Genomic DNA, 15795 nt, shown 5'->3' on the forward strand with positions numbered 1-15795 from the left:
CCAGGGTGTCCCGCTTGTATGTTTTGATTTTAGTTGCCATCAGGCCATCTTCATATGTCTTGAGTGTATGTTTGATAGAGTCAATTACATTATTAAAGTCATCACCCATCTTCTCTCTCATTAGTGCTTCATGACTGGAAATGTCTTTCAATGCATCCTCCTTTTGATGTGAGACCTCTTCAATGATCAGGGAGGAGGAGCAGGGGCACTGGTGGTCTGGCAGAATTAAAACTCAAATGCAGTTGTCAGGTGTTACAACATGCCTTTTAGATTTTAGATAAGATTTACAACTACAAAAATGAAATAGAAAAAAAAATCTCACAAGAAAGGACACTTATCTAGTCAGAGGGCAAAAGGGCAGGTGCATGAGCCCTTTCTGGAGTCTGTCTGTGCATGTGCCTGAACCATTATAATGAAATAATATCTAAAAAAAAATAATGACAAAATTGATCATAAACCCCTCTTATAAACAACTTTCTAATTACTGATACAGCTGCATCATTAAGTGTTATGAATAGAATGCCTATTATTTATTCTTTCATGTATATACTGAAGATATAGTATTTTGATGCCAATGTGACAGCTGTGCTCTCTGTATCTGTTGATTATTATTATGTGATGCAATATTAGTTATTTGCAGTGTGTTGTCTGTTCAAGTACCCGTTGTAAACAATCTGTTTTACTTTTTTCTGCCCTAATAAGGGCCCTCGCTGTGAGGTTAAAAGCAGTCTGTCTTAATGAAGCAGGGGACCTCAAAGTTTTGATAAATGAGTACCAATTTAGGGAGCCAGCATATGACTGAGAGCAGCACAGGAAAATACAGTTACGCATGGCCCACTGAAACTACCATGCAACCAGTAGCTCTCTGCTAGTTGTCATTTCTTACCTGATAGACTGTTTTCTGAAGTAATAGCTACTTGAGAATCCTCATAACAGGTTATGGCCTTGGTGTGGGCAACCAAAGATTTTTCTTTCTTGGAATGATTCGTTCGATACAAGGGCTGGGAGCGGTAAATGTGTCAAGTGTTTTTCGTTCAAATGGCTGATTGCATTTCCAGCAGTTGACAAATGAAGTTAGTGCAAATCCAACCACTAGATGTCAGTGTCACTTCATGATCATATCACACACTACTGTTGTAGTGTGTGATATGATCATACACTACAACAGTAGTGTGTGATATGATCACACACTACTGTTGTAGTGTGTGATCATATCACACACTATCATATCAGTAGTGTGTGATATGATCACACACTACTGCTGCACTTCCTACAACAGTAGTGTGTGATCATATCACACACTACAACAGTAGTGTGTGATATAATGTATGATCATATCACACACTACTGTTGTAGGAAGTGCAGCACATGTGCAATATGGGACCACTGACAAGACATACAAAGATATATTTTACTGGAAGCTCTTAGCAAGTAAACATCCAAAATGATAATGATTTTATAGCATGGAATAAATGTTACCCTGAAGTGAAATCCTGAATCTTAAAAATGCCATTTTTTAGTAACTGAGAAAAAATTCATCCCTGTGAAACATGTGTTTGTTTGAAGACATTATTTTCTTGTCTATTGTTGGAATTAAAAGATAAAATAAATCTGTAACTGGCTCAGTTTTTTTAAAAACTGATTTTAGTGACAATAAAATAAATAACCTTGTGTTGAGCCCTGTGGCCATATGTATGTTATGTAAAACACAAATGTATCGTCATGAATGTAACTAACAATGTGTACAATCTTGTCATTGTCCTTTGCACGCATTTTGCCTTTAGTGGCATGTCCATAAACTGCAGTGACTTTTTATAATATTCTCGCTCTTTCCTACTTAGCACCCACAATAATGGTGACTTTGTAACAAAAAATAAATGTTAGTGTTCAGTGAGATGCTGACCTTATGATAGTATGTACAACATGTTTTTGTTTAAAGACAATAATTCCTTGTGTAACATTGAACGTTAAAAGAGAAAAACAATTCTGGCTCAGTTTTGTGTCCTGGCATGATATTAGTCTTCTGGAGCGTCCTGCCCTGTGGAGCGGAGGTCTGCTGATGTTAGCTTGGAGCACAGTCAGTGCTATTTATGGGCATGAATGTTACTAAAAATGGTACAATCATGTCATTGTCCTTTGCTCTCATTTTGACCTCAATATCATGTGGATAAAACTCAAGTGACTTTTATAATAAGTACCTTGTTAGAGAACATCAGTTTACTGCTTATACAAGTGTTTGAATTACATTTTAATAGTAATTAGACTGTTCATCAGACTAAGCTAAACTGGCTAAAACTGGTAGAGCCCCAATGATCTTTCCAAATAATTCATTTCCAAACAGTCCCATCGCAACTATATCTTCAGAGGAAAGTAGTTCCGGTGAGAGTTGCTCACAGTGAGGTTTGTGGTTAGTCTTTCTGGAAAGGAATCTTGCTGTGAGCATTACAAATTCTGTTCAGTTCACTTCCACTGAACTGGGATGATAAAACATCATTTGATCCCGTAAAACCACAGCCAACAAAACCAAAACCCATGAACCATCTCTTCAGAAAACAGACACACTAAAGACAAACTAAATGCTTTCCTGGCAAGTGACCTCTTGTGGTTGATTGAGTAACAACTGTAATCTCCGAGAAGCAAAGCCAGAAGTGGAGTGACAGTGTGACAGCTTTTTAAAGCATCTTAAAGGGGATTTCAGAAGGGATTGTTGGGCTTTTAAAGTATGCGACTTTAACACTGGAGACTGTGGGTAACAGCTTGTCTTTATCTTTTATTTTAGTACACGAAGGCTGCCTTTCCCTATGTCAGGAGGGGCTGCTGGGAATTTGGCTGACGAATAATGTGGACTTTTTTTTTTTAAAAAAAACCTTAACCACACTCTATTGTTAAAATTAGCCAAGCATAGCATAGCCAAGCCAACTTTAAACATACCCTTATCTTAGTAAGTAACCCTTTAAAACGCCAAAGTCACAACAGACTACAGAGTCTGGCTTTTAAGAGAGCACTGATGAGTTTCAAACGATTATGTGTATGTATTCAACTAACCTTAACCATATGTAGTTTCTCTGGGAATGGGTTGGCAATCACATTGGTTTTTACTGTAAAAGCAGCCACACACAGTCTGAAAAGCCTTTTGTGAGGGTCCAAACTGGCCAACACTAGTTAGCAGTTGTAAAATCTTGTCTGTTGCCGTCTAACAGTTGGTCAAGCTGTCCACAATGTGAAATGCAACACTTCCCAATGCACATAGGTGCAAAATTACATAACACTTTGGTGTGGTAACACATGCAACAGACTCAAACCTTTCAAACCATAGAGGTCAGTGCAAACTGCTGTCCGCTGTGCAAGATTTAGAATTGAGTTGGCCATATTCACTAAACCTTCTCTTTGGGAATATTAACAGAAATGAAGTTAGCTGCATTAATACATCTGTAGCAACTAGGGGGCGAAGGTCTGTAGTAGAAATACTTTGATCAAGTTAACTAATACACAGCGAACACTTACCCAACAGGTAGCCACTTTAACATTCACTGGATTTAAGGCAACATTTGGATTCATGTTTCTCTCTGCTTGATGAATGGAAGTTTATTTTTCACTCTCCATTAAGGTCTGGTTTGCTCCTCTCCACTCTTTAGCAACTATATGTTCCACTATGGTGGACATAAAAATTGCAGGACTGTGACTCCAGAATCCCAAAATCCAGACTACTGTCTGTGGTTAGGTTGAGGCAACGAAAGCACTTTCATTATGGTTAGGAGAAGATTGTGATTCCAGTTAACTGCTGATAAAAATGGTGATAATAATAACAAAAATATATAAATAAAATAAAATGATGCTGTAGTTACAACAAATGGATAGTATATTGCAAGATTACCTATTTTGGCGGGAAAATAAATGAAATACATTGTCAGTAAACTTATTGCTGATATGTTCACCATCAACAGTTTTGCAACTTGCCTGATATGTTAAATAACATTTCTTCATCATGTTATGTTTCATTCAAAAATGTATTTGCTGCTTTAAGTTATGTATAGACAGGGCATGCACAATGTGCAGCCAACCATTTCAAGTGCACTTCAAGTTCTTCAGTCTTGTAAACTAAATATATACCTCTTGGATGTCCCCTGCAACATTGGTCACAATATGTAAACACTAAAACAGTAGCAGTAGTATTACAGATGACCACTGTTATGCTTAAATCCAGATAAAATGTCAAAGGGTTACTATGGAGAGGGAGACAACATCATGAGATGTTCATATGCATCAGGCCTGTGGACCAGCTGTTGTCCACCTGACACTGGCTCCACTCTACACTGATGACATCTGAATACACAAAGTACACATTCAGCCACATTTTGTTCTCTGCTAAAGCAATCAATAGTTAGAATTTTAATGAGAACAAATTAGATAACAAGCATTATCACTGCGATCAATGTCATTATTACCTAATCAGAGGGATTTGTGGGGTTTTGTATTATCCCTCTGTTGCAGACAGCAGTGGTTGTGCTCTAGCCAGGTCATTTATTACCTAAAGTCAATGGCTAGCGCAAACAGTTGCTAAGGTAATCATAAAGTTATATTACCCTTCTTATTACGTTAATGCTGTCACATAATCTCTCTGTGCTTCCTGTTTGCAAGACGGCTCTTTCTCATTGACATGATATGGGACAAAAGCTCAGTGCAGGTGGATGCGGTCATTGTCTGAGGTCTTTATAACACAGAGCAGAGCGGTTTCCTTGGTGAATAACAGTTCTGCGCAACACCGGCTGCAGAATGCTTCATGATGCAAAGCAAATATATCATTGTCAGTTTTGTATCATGTAATGATTTCAGTGGATGACCAAACATGCAGTCTCTGGGCATGTGCACAACTACTGCTGACCATATCTTTCATATATGTTTCATCTAAGTCACTGGGCTCAGTATGTGAGAAAATTAAAATACACAAGGTGGAGGCTTAAAGTATCATAATAATGGTTCTTTGTTAGTGCTATTGTATGGTACAGAGAACATGTGCAGCAACTCATCTTGTATCCCAAAGATAAAAAAAAAAAATGTAAACCATGATTTTGTTCAATAAGGAGGCATTTTAGCATTTCATTTTGTCACTTTATTTTTCATATAATTTAGTTTAATAATTGTTATGTAAAAAAGACAACAATTATATAAATAGAATATAAATTAAATTGCACATTTTTTCATCTGCATTTGGTAAAAATGCACCAAATATCTTACAGGCAAATAAATACAAATAAATACAAAATCATAAAGTACCTTTCATGCCTGTTTACAGTGTAAAACTTTGACAAAGAGATATTTCATATCACGACCAAAAAATGTTTGCCTAATGGCAAAGAAAAGTGCTTTCCTCCCTTCTCCTGTTTGATTGTCACTCAGTCTCTTATACTTTCACATGTCCAAACGTCCTCTGTGTTCACACCACAGTTCGTTTAAGGCATCAACCTTAAACTTTCCCTCTATTTTCCATTTCTCTTCAATCTTCAGTGTCTACTGTACAGAGCACGCTTATCCATCGCTGCTCTCAAGACGATCTCTGTGTCCGCACCTGCGTCCAGCTTCAAGATGCAGCACCTAATGCCATGCCACTCTTGCCTTCTCAACCCTTAAGGTGAATCACTAACAATTCTTCATGGGCTCACAGAGAGAGTTCACGCCTTCTTCTCCTGCCGGGGTTGCTTGGTGGCCTTGGCGCTTGGTTTGGCTTGGCACACTAGATCCCTATAGGCTGGAGAGCGGAGGAAGCGAGGGTAGCAGTCTTTGGCCATGAGCATGTAGATCTTGTGCTGGGCTGGGTCGAAGCAGGAGGTTGATGGCACCAGCATGTTGGCTCTGGTAATGTCACGAGTTTCGTGGTCGATGTTAATCTGATAAAAGAGACAAAGAGACAGAACCAGATTAGTTTTTTGCTCCAATTTGGAGAGGTTAGCCATTTTTGAGCCCCATTATCTAACTTTTCAGATTTAAATCCCTTGTTGAGATTGGTGTTTCCTTACCTCCCGGGGAGCATCACTGCCGATGAATTCATCGTAAATCTTCTGGGCTTTGGCTGGTAGTTTGGCAGGACACTTGGTATTCCTGTAATCTTCACAGGCAAAATAGAATGCAATGTTCTCCTCGCTGAACTCAGACACCAGGAAGGCTGTGAAGGCACACAGTCCATCTGAGGAAAGAGAGCAAATTTGATTACTTATGGCACATAATGATCCCGCAGGGGCTGCATCTGTCTGTGAGTGCATCTACAGTACACATTTACTGGAAGAGGCCAAAAAAGGAAAAAAATCTTACTTACATTTGCTGGACAGAAGTTTTTCAAAGGACTCTTTCCACTTGATGCATTCCTCCAGACTTGGCCTGAAAAAAGATGAAGCAAGATTAGATTTATCCCACAATTTCAAACACAAAGAGAAAACAAGTGTAAAATCAACTGGTATTCATATTTAGTACAGTATGTGTGATGCTTACTTATTATTTTGCCCCATTTTGCAGCAGGATAGATTCCAGTTGGATTTCTGCAAAATGCTTCCCAGCCTTGCTTTCAGCTCCTTGGCCCTGTGCGGAAAAGACAACAGGTTAGAAACATTTTTCACAAGACCTGGATTGCATACTGACAACCTGCACAGCATACATCCACACTGAGTGCAAAGTCTGAATTAAACATAACCTAAACCTTCCTTTTACAGACTCTCAAATACTCTCACACAGATGTATAAAGATAAAACAGCAGCTGTAATCCAGATATCCAAACATCAGCCATGTGAGTGTTTGCATGAAGCTGCATGTACCTTTCCAAGCAGCAGGTAGGCAGAGATGCTAGTCCTTTACACATCATTTAGAAGCAGGTTGGACCTGGTAGGGGTGGTGTCTTGGTCGGGTGGTGGTTAAATATCCGTTTAGTGAAGCTCAGTAGGGAGCAAGATTGTCTGTGTCTGAGCGGAGCCGGAGCAGAGCTTTTATAGTTCAGCCTCCCCTGCTTCTGACATGTCATCAGCCCACTCAGCCAATCACAGAGAGGTAGAGTGAGAGTAAGAGAAAGAGAGGGAGAGAGATGATGAGAGGGGGGATATGCAAGGACGGGGCTGGGAAATTACTGTGAAACGATGAAAGCCACTGATATTCTACAGTGCTGTGTTTTTCTTGTGTGTCCCTGAAAATACGCCACGGTGAATCTTTGAGTGTTTTCTTTCAAAACAGCATTTTTACACACATACTACATTTACTCCAGTGTGTAGATGAAGACTACTGTAGGCAGCATTTTTGTGACTCTGAAATGGAATAAGCCTCAGAATATTCTTAAACCTGGCACTTATTTGTCATATTTCAGCGTTTATTAGCTTTTTCGGGAGGAAAAAAAAAAGACTTGTATTTTATAACGCAACCACAACTTGTTACAAAACAAAGGTTGCTTTTAGTAAGTTTTCCAGTATGAATAAAGGTTTCAATAAATCTGTGTGAAGCAGCGAACATTGCAATCTGCTAATAACATCCTGTGTTGTCATTTCTCGACAGTGTCTTTGGTCCTGGTTCATGGCCCTGGTTTACACAAAGACATGACTTTACCATCACACCCTGCCTCTTTATGGACCTGATAAAGGTGTTCATCCCAGGGAATGGTGGGAAGGAAATGTGGTATTTACTCTCTTTAATTATGTTACTGTAAGGGAGCTAGATGTACAGCCAACTGCTCGACACAATAAAGCTGCAGCGGGCCGCTTCCCATATGGCGAGCCTGCAGGTTGCTTATCTAGGATTTGTTCATCATATAATTCTGATTAAAGGGGCATTAGATAATCTAAGGCAATACGTGCATGACTGAAGAATGGGAATGACTCGAACACATTACAGTACTTTAGGTACCATATTCTAAAATAGAGTTAGTCAGCTGCTTAAAGCAAAAAAAAAAAAAATCATAATAATGTTTGTTTTTGTGAATTTGTTGTTGTTCTCTTGGATACTACAAGAAGCCACCAGAGCTGATACAGGAATTACAGCATTTTAGGTACTCTAACAACAATTTCCTAAATGACAGTGGAAACATTGTATGTCACCCATTACGCAAGTCTATAGCCATGGGCGTTTCAAGGAATTAGGATCCATGAGAACTGTGTGAAAGATTAAATCTACTCCCCTCTAATAAAACATTTGTTGTCAAATGCCAATGTTATATAATGTTTTTTCTTTTTTACACGAGTCACTTCCTATGAAGCAGCTAGATTCAGGTCTTTCAGTAAGAGATGTCAGTATAAGTTTTTCTCTTTGTAGAGAGTATACAGTGCCAGGAAAAAGATTTGGCATATACTGTAACTAGGAATATTTAATCATTTGATTTACAATAACTGAATGCTTGGTACACCACAACTCCTCAGACCAACACATTGTATACACCAAGAAACATGCAAGCTATGACATTATGTTAACCACTTTGATCATGAGGAAGATCAAAGTATTCCAGACAGAAAAAAAGAGATCAAGATAAAATCTTGAAACATGTTTCGTTTTTAAAACAAATGACATTGTTTCTGAAAGAGGACTCATTTTCAGGGTTATACTTGTATTTAAGGTTTCTACTTGAACATGTTTACATATTTTAAAGGTCCAGTGAGTAGGATTTAGTGGCATCCAGCGGTGAGGTTGCAGATCTGAACCTTCTCCGTGTGCTAAGGGTGTGGGAGAACTATAGTGGCCAAAGTGAAAATGCAAATAGCTCTATCTAGTGTCAGTGTTTGAACTGACCTGAATTGTGGAACGATCCGCTCCATTTGTAGATATTCATTCGAAGGTTACAAAAACACTAGTCCATACCCATTGAGTGCACAGTTGCCCACGTACAGTTTCACATGGTGTGTGTTTGGGATACAGGTCATAGGAAATTGCAGATTAAATAGTCAACTGAAGCCATTAAGAAGAGCAATGTATTCAGACAGAGTTTTTGTCCTGTTCTACATATCTACCAAGTTTAGTATAAATGAGCCACGCCCTCCGCAATATTCATTGCCTTATAGAAGCTCAGGTTTAGTAAGTTTTCCAACTTTTGCCAAGAGGGAACTTTAGATACTGGTCCCTAGATTATGTTCACCGAATTTCATGCAGATTGGTCAAGTCCCCCTCAAAAAATACCAGTCTACTGTGATTGGTCTGCATTTTTGGGTCTTTCACATCTTGGCGTCTCTGCACCATCATTACAGCCAGGGAATGAGTGTAACAGGAAATAGTGGCACTCTTGTGAAAAACCACAGAAAAAAGCTTTTAAACACAACCTGACATACTCTTGTGGAATATGATATGAACTTGGGGAGAAACTTCCAACATCTGCAACCAAGTTTACATGTTTCCCTAATGTTAGCATGTAGCTTTATTAAGCAGTGCAGGCTACGCTATATAGCCACACAGTAGCTTGCCTGGAGCAGATGATGATATAAAGAATTCCAGTACATTCTGACACAGTACAGCCCAGGGTTTGGATACACGAACAGTACTTTTGGTCTTTTCATGGGATTTGTTGGTGATAGAAAAACTATAAAATCTGAATAGACTAATCCTTTAAAGAACAAGGGAAGAAAAGTTATGGCTAAGGTCATTTGTTCAAATACGTATGTGTGCTACGTGTTTTTCTGACAAATGACCTTTTGCAGTTTGAATGATGACTGTCAGACTCTCAGATTCTCAGATTGAGAGCAGACTAATGTTGTTAGATAACTAGAAACAGAGCACAGTTCACATCCCATCTCCTAACAACAGTCAGCAGTTTGTTTCTTTTAATCATCGTGATCTTTTCCTAGCCTTCAAGATGATCAGTTGCCACAGCTTACCCAGATATTAGTCATGTTTGGAACAACAAAACAAAAATTTACAAATTGCCCTTAAAACACTTGAATCCAGACTGAGGACTTCCCTGGGCTAAAAAGGAAGCTGTGTGGAGGGCACTTCCTGTGGTACACAAACATTTAGCGTGATCTCACAGTGTACCATGACAAATCAGCAAGGATGAGGTTGAGTCAGCTAATGTAGAGTGGATAACCCAGCTGAGCAGACAGACAACTGCACATTACCTAACCTGTCCAGATTCATTCAGCTGGGGAGGATTTAATTGCACCACTTTTATTGCCGGGAAAGAACAAAGGTCTGCTTGAGAAGCCTTGGGCATCCCAGACACCCACTCACCCACTCATACACTCATACTATGATGTCAGTACACTTCTGCGCCTCTGTCAGTCCTATTGACAATAGACAACCGGAAATGAGAGAATATAAGAGCCAGGAAGATAAAACCTGTATCATATTGTTGAGTGAAGGGCTGTCCTGAAAGCTGGGGATTCACTGTCCTTGAAGCTGGCTGATGCAGCACACACATCAACATTACCACACACCTTACATCACTATCTACTTCAAACACAAGCTCTATTTTACTGACAAAACACTAAAAACACTCACACTTAAATTAAAAAAGTATCGGAATATAATAAGTTCTTCTGAGTAAAATTGCCTGGGATTGCCTCTCACTTCTGACGCTATAAACAACCATGGAGGGAGCTGAGTGGAAATGGCGGTGGCTAGCAGGGTGTTAATGATACTACCAGTACTAACAACAGCCCCTTTTACACTGCCAGATTTTCTGCGAATGTTGGGCCGTTTTGCCGGCAAGCTGTGAGTGTTTAGACACACAGAGCTGGATTGGCGAGTTGATCCAAGGTGCCCGATTTTCCGCCTCGTAGGGTAGTCATATTGGTGAAACCCTTTCAGATTAAACAGACCGAGGTGGCCTTCAGCAACGGGAGGGGCTGTTGATGACTTGTGGGAGGAGCTGTTGATGACGCCGCACGTGTGACCCACTGGTGGTGGATAAACAGGAAACAGCTGATAGCAGGAATTAGCGAGCAGCTAGTAGCAAGAGGGAAATGCAAACCTGACAGACACTGTAAAGATGAGCAACTGAGGAGACAAGGAATTGCGCGCCTTCCTTGCCCTCGCAAATGAAGAGGCCATTGATGACAGATGACAGGAACTGTGAAGGACGGGCTGACTTACGAGAGAATCGCCGAAGGACTGACCAGCTGCGGCTTCCCTCAGAGTACGTCACTGTTTACATCACACGCTCAGCTACATGTTTTGTTACTTGCTCACACCCCCATTGCCCCGAAAAAGGCACATTCTGTATAAACAAAACTAGGTAGGCGGCATTTTGCCGCACTCCCCGATTTTGTTTTTATACTGCCAATGCTGAAAAAACACTGATTGGGCTTTCCTGTAAATTTGCACAATTCCTATTTAAAAAGGGCTAACGCTGCTACCCCTGCCCACGGTAGCGAATTACTGCCTTTTGAGTCCAGAGTGTCAGTGTCAGTGATTAGCTAGCCATGAGCATGCACTAACATGCACCTGGCCTGGCCACCAAGACAAAGAACAGAGAACCTCTGATTAAAACACACACAGAGGGGAGTTTGACTATTTTCTGGTCAGGATGCCATTACTCCTCTATATCCTTACATAGCAAATACCTTGTTACGCCCCTGGCCAACAGTCTTGTCATGTCATGGATTACTGTATCCTTACTGGGGTGATCCCATCACAAGATGGTCTCTAGTAATGTTTTGATAGTCATGTATTGCAATTTTAACATCTTATTTCTCAGAAAATCTTATCAGGTGAAATCCCTGAGATCTAAGCAACAGAGAGTTTTATTGTTTGATCAGTCATCTAGCAATGTTGTTTGTTGATGTTTGACAGTTAATTCTACCATGGTTTCCTTAAAGTGTATGGAAAAATCTAAATATTGGTTAAATGGTCTTTACTAACAGACTCTGTATTGAGGCCTTTCTTAAAACACCCTGCAGCGTCTTTAGTTAGTTTTCAGTCAGAGAGAGAGTCCTAGTTTAAAGTCCTAGAAAGAGTCCTAATTAAGGAGTGATTAGAAGTTCTTTCAGTAACTCTGGTCAGTTAGCAGTTGCAGTCAGACTTGTTGGAATGCTCTACTTTAGACATTGTCAATGTCTTGTCAATCTAATGTCAGTCTTATGTACTTGAATTTTGTCCATTGTTCAAAGAAATCTCTGACACTGAACAATCTTTCTTACCTTGATATGTTAGAAATGTGTAGCCTATCGCATACAGCATTCATCTAACAGCTCAATGTGGCTGCTCCTGACTGTTCTATTCCATCTTTTTTTTTTTTTTTTGATGAACAGTCAGCACTAAACTATTAAAAGCCATTAAAAGTCAATTTGTGTTTCTCAGTTAGTCTCAGTTTTTATATTTATTGACATGTCACTCTGGGTTTCAATGTTATTATTTGAATTCCTTATGTTTTTGTCCCAGTGTTGCTGCCTCCTCTTCATTCAGAAACCTCTAGTCAATGGGGGATAGTGATAAGAGCAGCATCTCGTGTTCACTTGGTCATGATCTCAGGTGGCTCCTGGCATTTTTCCCCTCACAACAAACTTTGAATAAACTGAAACAGTGGCCTTATATCTTAGAAGTGAGTCATAAATGAGAGCTTTGTTGAAGATTTTACAGTTACTAATTTAACTGTGTCAAAATCATATGACACAGAGAGTTAAAGGGCTTAACAGTCAAGTTTATCACTGACTGCAGTAGTTTTGAGGTGGACTTAAAGGACGATTGTTGGTGTGCTGTTTATGTTAAGTTCCGGTTTTGTTTGGAGCCCAAAGCAGATACTGATGCAGGTAAGTAACAAAAAAAGGTTTATTAATAACAAGAAAAAACAAAAGAGCAGGCAGTGGAGGCAGGGAGCTGGCTGGCTCGTAGAATATTCACTGAAGGATGGATTGAAAAAACTCAGGCACACGGTGAGGCACAAAGGACGACCTGAGCACAACAGGAAAAAAACACAGCTAAGTACAAAAGAACTCCAGCAACACTAGAAGAACAGGCAGCAAAAATACAGCTATGCAACAAGTTGCTCACAAGATACAAAGTGTAAGAACACAGAGCTCTACCGAACATGACGGAATTATCTGGCAGCATAGTGGAGTGAAGACCAGGATTTTGTAGACAGGGAGATGAGGTGAGTGAAGACAGGTGTGCCTCATCTGCTGCTGCAGGAGAAGCCAGCCACACCCCCTGACACACACATGCACTGCAGAACAGAATAGAGGGGAGGGAGAGAGAGCAAACACAAAAACATACCACAGGAACCAAAATCATCACAGTTTATTTTTAGAAGTTATTTGCTCTCAATTTTAGCCTTCAAATGAGAACACTGGAAAAAACGGAACACTATTTATCTTCAATATATCACGTTAGGATTTTGAATAGCACCAAGAAAACGCATCACCAGGCAATTGTGATAAACCAGAAGTGACATTTACCTGTATGAGTGATTTCAAACTAAAGGTCACATCTGCCTCCTAGCTTGTTTCGTCACCTCTGGCACAGATTTGAGGCTGAGGCCAAATTAGGACACGTCTCAGTGCCCTACTTTCCGCTCAGCCCACAACATTATTTATTTTACTTGCATTTGGACTAATCACCTTTTTCATCTCTTTTCATATTAAGCCTGGCGAAGACCTTTTAGTTTCATTTGGGCTCAGCTGTGATGGAGGGAAAGCTCATCTTCAGCTCAGTGTGCTCCTTTCACAGTTCATCTACATGTGGGTTCTGCTGCAGAGATGAGAAAGCAAGGCTGGGATCATCCTCGCTTCAGGGGATGCTGTTATGCCACACAATGTATTGTTGCCAAAGAGGAAATGGCAAATAGATCACATAAAGTCCCTGATACCTCACCTCACCCCCATGTTGGCGACAGTGCAACGGTGTACATGGGGTACATGCAACTCCAACACAAGGTATCTTGAGAGGCTGGGCAACAGGGTGTATGATGTGACGTGAGTAAGATTAACAAGGATGTCTACATCTGTTCTAAGGTAAGTCAACATTGTGTTTGAGGCAACATATTGTCACTTTGCTGGAAAGAAATATAAAGTTATCTTTAACATCTCTAGCTAACGTTAGCTAAAGTTAGCCTAACGTTAGCCTAACGTTAGCTCCTAGCTGCGTTGTTCATCATGTCACCTTGTTTGCTGGGAGTTCATTACCTTATGTTGTTCTAGTTTTTGTACTTTGGTGATCATACATCATTAGCTGTTGTCCAAAGGGCTCTACTTAAGCTAACGTTAACTTCTGGAGCTTAGTTTCATTAATTTATCTGTAATCGCAGAGATAACAAAGGTTGGCAAACGTTATGCTGAATGATTCAGTGTAAATACTGTAGCACCAAACTAACGGAGAGACGCTCTTGGTAAAGATGGTAAAAAGGCCGTTATCTTTTTCTCATATTCTGAGCCAAAAACCTTAACTTCAGTGGCACTTTGATGTATCAAAATTTGATCGCTATGTCTCCAAAAATCATCACTTGCCTCCTGCAAAATGCCGTGTACTGTGATGCCTGCCGTAGCGCAGGTCACTGAATGTTGATATTTTGTCAGAATGAGTGGAGGTTGGCACGGTGGTGTGGTGGTTAGTACTGTTGCCTCACAGCAAGAGGGTTGCCGGTTCGATCCCGGGTGCGGGAGCCCCTCTGTGCGGAGTTTGCATGCGTGTGTCAGCGTGGGTTCTCTCCGGGCACTCCGGCTTCCTCCCACAGTCCAAAGACATGCAGATTGGGGACTAGGTTAATTGGTAACTCTAAATTGTCCGTAGATGTGAATGTGAGCGTGAATGGTTGTTTGTCTCTATGTGTCAGCCCTGCGATAGTCTGGCGACCTGTCCAGGGTGTACCCTGCCTCTCGCCCGATGTCAGCTGGGATAGGCTCCAGCCCCCCCGCAACCCCCAAGAGGATGAAGCGGTTAGAAGATGGATGGATGGATGGAGTGGAGGGGGGCGTGGCTTAGCCATAGGTCAGTTCTGTAAGATTTCCAAAATGGCTAACAGGATCTGTTTGTTGTTAGCCCAGTTAGCTGTTGTTTGTCTTTTATCACCAGCAGCTGAAACTGCTCGCTACAAACAAATGTTTTTTTTTTTTTTTAGCCATATTTAGTGAAAAGTATTAGTATTTGGAACATACAGTATTGAGCATAAAACAGATAGCATATCAGTGGATTACAATGCAACAGTGATTTAGGAAGTTTCTAGCTTGGATGGCTCAGTAGTTTTTCACAGTAACATTATGTCACTGTCAGAGGCCATTTTAGTACACAAACTCATCAGAGCCCCCATTTTAATAATACTACTACTACTACTACTAATAATGCATCAGATTTATATAGTCTTTTTCAGGACACTCAAAGACGCTTTACAGTGCTGAAAAATGTCAATGATAATAAAATAAAAATGAAAAATGACTGCTGGAAACTAGGGAAAAGCCAGTTTAAACAGATGGGTTTTTAGCAGTGATTTGAAAGTCTGTAGGGAGTCTGCATTTCTGGTGTTGACTGGGAGGGAGTTTCAGAGGGTTGGGGCAGCGGCGGCGAAGGCTTGGACCCCAAGGTTCGGTGCTTGGCTCTAGTGATGGGGGTCAAGGGGTTGGAGTCAGTAGAGCGAAGTCGGCAGATGGGGGAATGGCGGTGGAGGAGGTCAGTGAGATAAGAGGGGGCAAGGTTATTGAGGGCTTTGTAGGTGATAAGGAGGAGTTTGTACAGGATGCGGTATTGGACAGGGAGCCAATGAAGCTGTTTGAGGGCAGGGGTGATGTGGTCCCTGAAGGGGGTGCAGGTGAGTAACCGGGCAGCAGAGCACAGCCTACAGGTCGTGACTGCCTAAGTATTACTGTGTAGATTCCAATGGTAGATACACTCAGTTGCCAGTTAATAAGTACACTTTGC

At 40.6% G+C, this 15795-nt stretch overlaps 1 protein-coding gene across 1 annotated transcript; it reads right to left on the reverse strand.

Moving 5' to 3' along the window:
• Nucleotides 1–5117: 5117 nt before the first annotated feature.
• On the reverse strand, nt 5118–6936 carry LOC125895533 (regulator of G-protein signaling 5-like). Its single transcript, XM_049587449.1, has 5 exons — nt 6804–6936; nt 6484–6570; nt 6311–6372; nt 6015–6181; nt 5118–5885 (listed from the first exon to the last, which is right to left on the reverse strand). The coding sequence occupies exons 1-5, from the start codon at nt 6848–6850 to the stop codon at nt 5670–5672; spliced, it is 579 nt and encodes a 192-aa protein (XP_049443406.1). The 5' UTR covers nt 6851–6936; the 3' UTR covers nt 5118–5669.
• Between the last annotated feature and the right edge of the window lie 8859 nt (nt 6937–15795).

The sequence above is a fragment of the Epinephelus fuscoguttatus genome, linkage group LG10 (assembly GCF_011397635.1).
Source record: "Epinephelus fuscoguttatus linkage group LG10, E.fuscoguttatus.final_Chr_v1".
Lineage (NCBI taxonomy): Eukaryota > Metazoa > Chordata > Actinopteri > Perciformes > Serranidae > Epinephelus > Epinephelus fuscoguttatus.

Bases quoted from the DNA above. Each gene is read 5' to 3' on its own strand.
- LOC125895533 (XM_049587449.1), bottom strand. From the start codon at position 6,850: ATGATGTGTAAAGGACTAGCATCTCTGCCTACCTGCTGCTTGGAAAG. The intron at 6,571-6,803 runs GTACATGCAGCT...TTTTCCGCACAG, and splicing joins CCTACCTGCTGCTTGGAAAG to GGCCAAGGAGCTGAAAGCAA. The intron at 6,182-6,310 runs GTAAGTAAGATT...CTCTTTCCTCAG, and splicing joins AAAACTTCTGTCCAGCAAAT to ATGGACTGTGTGCCTTCACA.